Source organism: Centruroides sculpturatus, unplaced genomic scaffold (assembly GCF_000671375.1).
Source record: "Centruroides sculpturatus isolate CEXI.00-Female unplaced genomic scaffold, Cexi_2.0 scaffold2093, whole genome shotgun sequence".
Lineage (NCBI taxonomy): Eukaryota > Metazoa > Arthropoda > Arachnida > Scorpiones > Buthidae > Centruroides > Centruroides sculpturatus.
Genome location: NW_019386237.1, coordinates 10766 through 20478, shown reverse-complemented (window position 1 = coordinate 20478; position 9713 = coordinate 10766). Strand labels below are relative to the sequence as shown.

General features: G+C 30.6%; 1 protein-coding gene across 1 annotated transcript; it reads right to left on the bottom strand.

Moving 5' to 3' along the window:
• Nucleotides 1–7575: 7575 nt before the first annotated feature.
• Nucleotides 7576–9713, bottom strand: LOC111614213 (adhesion G protein-coupled receptor B2-like). The gene is made up of 8 exons (XM_023355596.1): nt 9528–9713; nt 9349–9458; nt 9166–9262; nt 8914–9091; nt 8758–8827; nt 8535–8687; nt 8279–8456; nt 7576–8031 (listed from the first exon to the last, which is right to left on the bottom strand). Exons 1-8 carry the CDS (start codon nt 9675–9677, stop codon nt 7861–7863), a joined length of 1107 nt encoding a protein of 368 aa, XP_023211364.1. The 5' UTR covers nt 9678–9713; the 3' UTR covers nt 7576–7860.

The following is a 9713-nucleotide window of genomic DNA, read 5'->3' as shown; positions in this document are numbered from 1 at the left end:
AAATATAAACCTTTTCCTTCCTAAAATAAATCAAAATAATAATAAATAATTAAGTATTTAAGTTTATATTTCTGCATTAAAGTCTACATAACTCTAGACAGTCATTAAGTTTCCGCATAAGCTCGAATTAAAAACAGTAAAAATTTATACCAAAATATATATAGTTACAGTTAATTATGCAGTTACTGTATAATTTTGGGTAGTTATATAGGTTACGGTGCATGTAGTTAGGTAACTTATATAACTATTGTATATATGCTATACTGTTAGCAGTATAAACTATACTGGTATATAGCCTTTAACAGTATAGTTTAGGCTATTTAGGCCTATAACTATACTCTTACCAGTACACCATATATATAGGCCTATATATATATACATATATATATATATATAACTATACTGCTAGAGTATAAGCTATACGAGTAATCACACAATTATAGTTATACAGTATAATTACTGTATAGTTACAGTTTATGCAGAAAAATGAAAGCTTGAAATAATAACTGAAAAAATGCTAAAAAATAAAACAAAACAGAAATTTCTACATTAAAGAATAATGATAAATAAAATTTAAATTTAAATTAACGAAGATTAATATAGATTAACATCATTTTAATCTTATCAAATGCATTTAATTCTTTAATCTTATATAACACAATTAAATATGGTACCAACCTCTTATATATATGTACCTTTTTATCAGTTTTTAAGCGAATAATCGAATCAGATTCTGTTTAAAAAGCACTCGGGGATGATCTCCATCCGTTTTCACAACAGAATTTAATGCTTAAAGTCATATTTTATAAGAAAAATCGCGGTCATCGCTCCTATATCTGCCTGTTCGTTAAGCCTCGTGAGTTGTGAAGCAGACGACAATCATACGAGAAAACGTCGTAAGCTGTGCGCGCGCTGTTACGTCTCGTCTCATTTTGCATACCAGTTGCTAACTTTCTCCGTAAGGCGCGCCAGCATCGTTATGTCGTGAAGCAATTTAAAATAATAAAAATAATATTTATGTTTCTTTTCTTTCATAAATATTTTTATATTTTTAGCGCAAATTAATTTATATCGTTAATAATAACGAATTTTTTTTCCGTTTCTGGCAAAGCTTGATCGAAATTCGCTATTTTTTTAAATTAATGACGTAACTCGATTAATTGTATTTAAATACGTGTTGGGTTAGCGATTGTCATCATCGTCAATATCATCATTATAGAAAATCTTTCGTGGAAATTATCATTAGTGGTGTTATCAGTTGTCATTATTATTATCTATATCATCGGTAGAAGCGAATTATTTCGCCATGCGACCGGAAAGTAGACATATCGTTTCGAATCATCATCGGAGCTAAATTGTTCCATAGATCATCGTTATGAAAATCGCCATTTTAATCATTAAGGTTAACAGAACAAAAAGAAAAAACTATTAACTTATCAATAATTCTAAATTGTTTCATCGAAACATCATCATTATCTGTGTTAAACTGTTTCATTTATCATCGTGGAGTTATCATAGATGATCAATAAATAACTTTATTTATATTATTTGAACTAATTAATAATTGAGTTATAAAGTTTATAATTCAATTATCCAAAGTCTGTAATTCAAATTGTAAAATAATTTGAATAATTGTATTATAGATTTTTTTGAAGCATCATCATCATATTGCTTTTTAGCATCATCAGATTTCTTTTCAGCATCATTATATTGCTTTTTAGCATTATCATATGACTGTTCATCATCATATTTATCATCTTGGTGTTACTATAAAATTTATAGATGATCATTTGGCAATCTTAACTGATCAATAGAAATAGTAATAGTCTATATTAACTATTAGTATTATTTAAAATTTTAGGAGTAAATTTAAAATATTCGATTAATTATCAGTATCATCATTATCTGACTAATATTATTTTATTTATCATCATAGAAGTATCAGAAATGCTCAAAAGGGTCATTTTATTTGTATTATTTGAATTAATTAGTAAATAAAATTCATATATTATACAATATGAAGTTTAATTTGAATAATTTAGTATCATCGTTAGCTGACTTGATAGAGTTTATGTAATTAGCATAGATGATCAACAGGTAAATTTATTTATATTATTTAAACTTAATTCCGAACTGATTCGAGTACAGTTACTTATAATGATATTATTACATAAAGATAAGGGTTATAACACTATCCACNTAGTATCATCGTTAGCTGACTTGATAGAGTTTATGTAATTAGCATAGATGATCAACAGGTAAATTTATTTATATTATTTAAACTTAATTCCGAACTGATTCGAGTACAGTTACTTATAATGATATTATTACATAAAGATAAGGGTTATAACACTATCCACTATCACTATCATCTGTGCTAACCTATGAGTAGATCTATATCCGGTTGACCCAATATAGTAAAAGTAAACAGTTTTCAGTCACTACAGATCCACTATACCAATTTAAGATGGCTAAACTGACTTAAACCAGTAAAATAAGCCATAAGAAATAGTAATAAATAGCATTTTAAGACGTTAGAAAGTGTCTTTAATTCAGCCAAGTGGTATAGAAATTCAATTTTTTGTCGTAGCATAGTAGATTAGATCGAAACTAGATACATTAATGAAAAAAAAAATTGCATTCTCTTGCTCGATTTGAAATTTTTAAGGATGAGGAAAATAAAACTGGTTCCGCTATAAAATTCTCGGGAATGAATAGAGGATGACGTGGTTTTATGTTGCTCAAACATTCCTTCAAACCCATCATCCAGCCAATCCCCTAACTATACTTAAACTGGATTAATCTTCTGTACAGTTTATCTCTTAAAATTTCGATAGAATTCCAAGAGATAAACTGTACAGTACAAACGATATTCTTATACTGAGATTATTTTTATTACTCTTAAACTTCTGTTATTAATATAAATTTATTTAATTTTTTTACCCCAATATTTAAATCTGTTTCATACAATATTAACTTCCTACCAACATTAAAACAGGTTAAAACTAAATAAATGTAGTTAAATAATCATAAAATCTTACTAAATAGTCAAAAACTGCATACACTTTTCTTAGTTTTAATGGGTTTTAATTGAATTTTAATCATTAATCACTCAAAATTTCTATGCAGTTTTTACAACTCGGAGCAGACAATACTAAAACTGAATCAACATTAAAGTTAAATTCAATTAAATATTTGGCTTCATTAACACTTAATTAACAGACAAAAGTTATTAACTGTGCTTTTTAATTAAAAACAAAATAAATATTTTCACTAATTTAAATCCCTTCTGTACAGTCTCTACCATTCTATCAATAGCAGGACAGGTTGACATTGGCTATATAATAACTATAGTTGAATAATTATTAAAACTTATTAAACAGTCAAAAAAAATTTGATTTTTTCCTCAAAATTTATGCAAAAATTATGCAATTTTACTAGTTTAATAGTTACAGAATTGATGCAGAACAGGTTCAACTATGTAATTAAGTCTACTAACAGAATAACAATTTTTAAATTTTAAGTTTTAATAGAGAAATTATTTATATATGATATTAAATTTAATTTAAAAACATTTAGAATATTTTAAAATAAAGAAATAATTAATTTTTAAAAGGTCAAATACCTTCTAGACTGAAATTCAGTTACTGCAATGATGTACAGTAAACTTTATTTGCTACTGACAAATTTATTGCAAGTTAAATAAACAAATTTCAATGTTTTAAATTGATTCAAAGGATATATTTCTATAAATAAATTGATTTTTACAACATGTAGAAGTAAAAATAAAGTGGTTTTATCAAATAAAACATCTCCATATATACATAAAATATTTAAAATAAAAATTATGTATAAATCTGTATGTGGAAAATTCACTTGGAAAAGAAATTAATTTATAAGAATTATTTAATTAAATCTGGGAGAAGAATTTATTATATTTTTTAATTCGGAGGGCCTTCAAATGTCGAGAAATGCAAACAATTCGGGGATTTTTTTCTGCATTAATGTGTGGGGGCACGATTTTGTTCACCCGCTTTAAAGCTTAATAATTGCTGTGCCTTTTGTCGAAAATTTCTGAAATTTTGCAGGGAGGTTTGTGTATTAAGGGCATTGATGCCATTAAATTTTGGTGGTTAAAGGTCAAGGGGTGGAGATTGATAGAGCGGGTCACGTGACGCATCTCGAGTGGGATCAGACTTAATGAAAATTTTACTCGTTAATAGCATTTTAAATTTATTTTTTAAAATAAAACTCACCTCTCTCCACAATATTACAATTTTTGCCATTTTATAATAATAATAATAACAATATCACACAATTTTAAATTTTTTGCCGGGAAAATTGTGCAACTCGTTGTTGTAATTGGGCAGTGATTAAGAATAATTACTCGAAAAAATGCTTAAATTTCTTGCTACTTTTAGAAGAATTTATGCAGTTTTTAAGTGTTTAGTAAGCACAACTATGGCTTAAAAAAAGAGGAGAAAAATTCAAAAGTAATAAAATTACACGAAAATAAGGACAGTGTAATCTTACATCAAGCTTAACAAGTCGATTTTTACAGGATTTAGCCATATAAAATACAAGAGTTCTTTGTCTCTGTCACGTCTGTAGCGGATTAATCTAGCAGTTTGAAAAATTCCTTTCCGGTCGAGCGATCTCGTGTGTTGTACTGCACACCCTTACTACTGCAGCTAAGTAATCTCTATCCCAGAATTTATGGTAACGTATAAGGGAGCTTGCAGTCATTTTTAGGGAGTCACCACGGACTTGCTAGTCAGTTGTCAACAGTAATTCGGTCGTCTGTCAGAAGAAGCTAATCGTCCAAAAGTTGTCGCCAGTTAGTTGCTTTTATCTAGATGCTGTTGTAGACAAGCAAAGAGGAAAAAATAATAATAATAACCCCTTGCTAGCAGATAAATCGAGTGTCTGTTGATGATACTAATAGCCCTATTAAGAGATTGTGGATTAAACGGTACTCTAACTTATCCGTGAACCTTTTGCACTGTGTAATCTGAGACCTTATTTCGATTAGTGTGACTTCAATTAAAATTTTTTGCGTTTTTATTACCCTTTTTTTTGGATTCTGTTTGAGTCATTCGCGTGCGAATAGTGTAACATATGGGACAGGATATTTATTATAAGGGTTTACAATGCCGGATTATTTATGTATGCCCCATAAAAATTGTATTTAATTACTTTTTATACCTAGGAATTTTTTCTAGATAATATAAATCAAGTAGGAATAAGTTTAGATTGCTCTTTCTGTTTAAAATTTATACAGGGTGATGAGAAATATATAGGGGAGACCGGGCAAGATCGGCATGTTAAGCTTTACTTAAATTTTGTGTAATAAATACTGCTGTAAACTGAAAAAAAAGCTTTGCATATTGTCTATTGGAATGTTTTCTTACTATAGAACTGGTTAAAATCAGTTTGGAAATAAAAATAATTAAAATAATTACAACTTTACAAGAAGAGAGAAATTGACGAAGTTGCCCCGGGTATAGGGGCAAGATCGGCAACTTCTCTCTTTTTGTAAAGTTGTAATTATTTTAATTATTTTTATTAAAGTTGCCCCTGGTATAGGGGCAACAGTAATGGGGCAAGATAGGCACGTATATAAAATTATGTTATTAACAATGTATAAGTTGGAATTCACTATTAAAACAAAGAAATACAAATCCAACACCCATTTAATATTATTACAACGAAATGCAAGTTCAAAGACATATATACATGAATAACAAATGCAAACATGTTTTCATTTATCATCTGTTTGATTTTTATCCTTTGCTTCTAATGTGGCTTTATGTTGCCGATCTTACCCCGCTAGTCATGATTTCGAAACATTAAGTACAACCCTGAGAACAGAATGCCAAGCCACGATCTGGCCACGTGAATAAGTTGAAGTTACATCCTTCTAACAGGAAAAGTAACTTTCGTTATCATGGAATTATAACAAAACCTGCCAATTCAATATAAATGGAAAAAAAATATTATATGGAATTGAACGAAAATGAAAATTTGCTTGATAATTCAACTACGCTTGTTGGAGAACAATAAAAACACTACACTCAACAAGCCACCAATAAAACTCAACTGCCTAACCTATAACCAAAGTCTCCTTTTAATTTGTTTTAAAAAAAAAAAGCGCTTGACAAACTTGCCCCGCATGCCGAAGTTGCCCCGGTCTCCCCTACAGTTGTGAGTCTGAGAAACAATGTTTGGTGTTCGTTATTATTATTATCTCTTCCTTATTTTTGATTTAATTTATGCATAAAAATGTTTGTTTTTCTATATTTTTCTTGCGTTTCTCCCATAATAACAACTGTATACTTACTTTTTTGCATCCCCTGTATGTACTTATTTAACTATTAACCGTTTATAGTATAAATATTTAACGATTTATTGGTTAAATCTACAAAATTTTATTAAGTTAACTTCGATTTTAATGCATTTTTTCATCGACTTAAATTCTCACTCAATGAAAAATATCATTGTATTATTGACTGCTGCTAGTGATTTATAGAAACGGTGGGATCGTAAACTTCACCCACTCCAACAATATTGTCATTGGATGTCCCGTTGAGTCGACATGTCGTTTATTTTGTGACCTCTATGGGAGTTTTGTGTCAAAGTAAAGCACCTGAAATGACTAGAATTGCTGAGTGCGTGTCATATATCGCAACGGCGTACTTCCCCCATTTTTTTTTTAAGAAAAAAACCTCAATTAGAAATAAACTTTAAAGCATTTCTGTTGATAAACAAGTTAAAACATTTATTGATTAACTCTTCGTAATGCGATCGTCTAGTGTAGTTTACAGCAAAGGTTTGTTGATAAAAAAGGGGAGCAGCAAACCATCACTCCTATAAAGTAGACAGCTCCTTACGCGTATCAATCACAACTGCTTACAGTAATTATCCTTACAGATTGTCAACTAAGGAGAAAAACCTCACTCTACTTTCTTACCACTATTAATGAATCAGTAGTAATGGCGCCGTGCCTAGTTGTCTACTAGTAATTGATTTACAAGCCGTCCCCCCCACATCCGAGCTATCAAAATATACTTAAAAAATGTTACTCTACACAGATTTAAATTCAAACTTAATGTTAAAATAATAATAATAAATGTATATCAGGAGAATTTTTCTGTATTAACGCGGTCTGATACTAAGCTAAAGATAACCTTAACGATATAAAACATTAAATTTTTCGACTTGACCCTAACCAGTATCTGCTTACTTCTACAAAAATTAATGACTGATACCAAACACCGACCTCATTCTCGCTTTCTTCGACACAGTTTTTGAAACTTGTTCGTGTCAATAATATAAAAACAAGAATTAAAAACTTCGTGTATCATATACTTTGAATTATATTTATAGTTTGATGATGCTTACTGTAGGATGATACGGTTTAAGGTCAAGTGCAACAAACTTCCTAGCAAAAATGATTAGTTGTGTATGATTATACATGTTCATATTTACTGTTTATAACGTTAGAAGTTTAATTTTTCGGTTTATATACTGAAAATTTGTGAATTTTCTTACTTATAAATCAGCTGCTTTCAACACGAATTTTCTTTTTATTTTTCCTTATTTTTTAGAATAACATGCAACAAATTCTATAAATCACAAATATTGCTTTGATGTTTCTTTTCGAGAATATAATTTCGTATTGTAGACAATCGGTTTGTACTACTTCTAAGGACTTAAAACTCTGGACCAATGTGATATGTTACGCAGGAACACTGCTATTTTTTTTTTTTTTTCGTATTGGACGTATACAACGTTTGAAAATCCATACAAGGCACTTAATTCCTGATTCGTGTAAAGAAAAGAGTATGCTTCTAAGTAACGTCATCGATGATGTATAACTTGTGGCGAGGTAAACGGAGAGTTCACTTGTTTAACTGCAGTAGTGGGTAATAAATCGTTAGATTCGACGATTTTAGCTGGCCATGAATTCACTTTATTGATCCGATGTGGCCCTTTATTCTTCTTTAACCAGTTATTCATCCTCTGACGTAGCTGGAAAGAAAATTAGAAGACTGTAAACATTAAGAAATTAATATACACGCACCCGTTCATTAGTCAGAAGAGCACGCTTGATGATATTGTTTATGACTCCGTAAAAGCTATACAAAATGTTTAAAAGCTAAAATTAAAGTTTAGATGCGATAATTTAATTATTTTAGCTTTGTACAGCACCGTGTGACGTGTACGATTCTGTTAATAAGTCCCTTTTTTATATAGATAATTCGGAGTAACAGCTTACCAAATCATCACTGACAACTCTTAGAATCAGTATGAAGAGTCCTAAGAAGAAGGAAACGACTACGAATGCCGTGATTAAGGCTGAATCTTTTTTATCAATGCCCACGATTCCCGTTGCCCAAGCTACGACTGTTAATATATATATACAAGCAGAAGCCCATCTAGACGAGAAGAATATCCTGGAATGATAATTAATTAACATCAATGTATATCGAAACCCGAAAGTGCAGTTAATCGTACAAAACACTCTACTCAACTGCGCCCTTTTCATATCTTGTGGTACAGTTATGGTATCCCTGGTTTCTGCCGCTAAAAACACTAATAAATATAACAACGCTTGAAGTATGATGAATATACAAATTGGCACAACCGTCGGAGCCATGGCGGAGCCAGAAAGATCCAACCAGCAGCTGAAAATGAGGGAGAGGAAATGCTTAATTTTATGTTAGAGAAACAAGCCTTTATCAATACAGGACTTACTTTTCGGTCGTCTTGACGTAATCGTTTCTTACAATAATCGCAGAAATGCTTGTAATTACGGTCGGAATACCTAATTAATGATAATGCTGACTTCATAACCAGGGTTATTGCCGATGTAGCTCGGTTAATTGCCTAGAAACTAGAAGGTAAACTTACCCCACCCAAGTAATAAAAGAGACCAAGGTTTAGTGAGGATATTTGGAGAAAAACACGGGGTGATTAATCGGCACATAGAAACCACTTCGAGCAACATGAATAAAAAAACGACTTGAAAAGAAAACTGCAAGAAGATGGCAGTCGCCGTACACAACGTAAGACGATATCCAGAAGAAGGCTGTAAATAAATGAATTTCTAGTCTCAAATTATGCTCGCGTTATGCTCTTATACATACCTCGACTCGTACATACATCACCAATGCTTTCGTCTGTTAAAAGTATGCAAGTATAAGCGACTATCAATGCCAGTTCAGCGCATATTTGTGCCAGGCAGTCTTGGAAAAACATCCTGAGCGTGAGGATTTGAATATAACAATTGAAGAAAGGTAAAGTAATATTGATAAAAATTTAGTGCAGTACACAATCTGTACTCACCCGAAAACGACATAGATGACTAGAGTCATACCAACCAAAAATGTAATCCAGGTACAGCAAATAATTTTTGCAAGCATGAGTGGATACAAATCGTCGTAATCGAAACTGCCCTGTACGAATTATATTCCCGTCTGTTATTTTTATTATTTTTTTTTAATATTCTAAATCTTTCTACTTACCAATCCTGCCCGGGAGATCGGTTTCGGAGCTAGAAAAAGGGGATAAAAATCATTTAAATTGACGTTGTAGTTAGGTACTCTTTCGGATATTTTCCTGTATAAACTGTTTTCGAAAATACTTTTAGCTTCCCGAGTGAATCGATAAATCATTCAGCGATGTTATTTATAGAGAATTATATACATCGA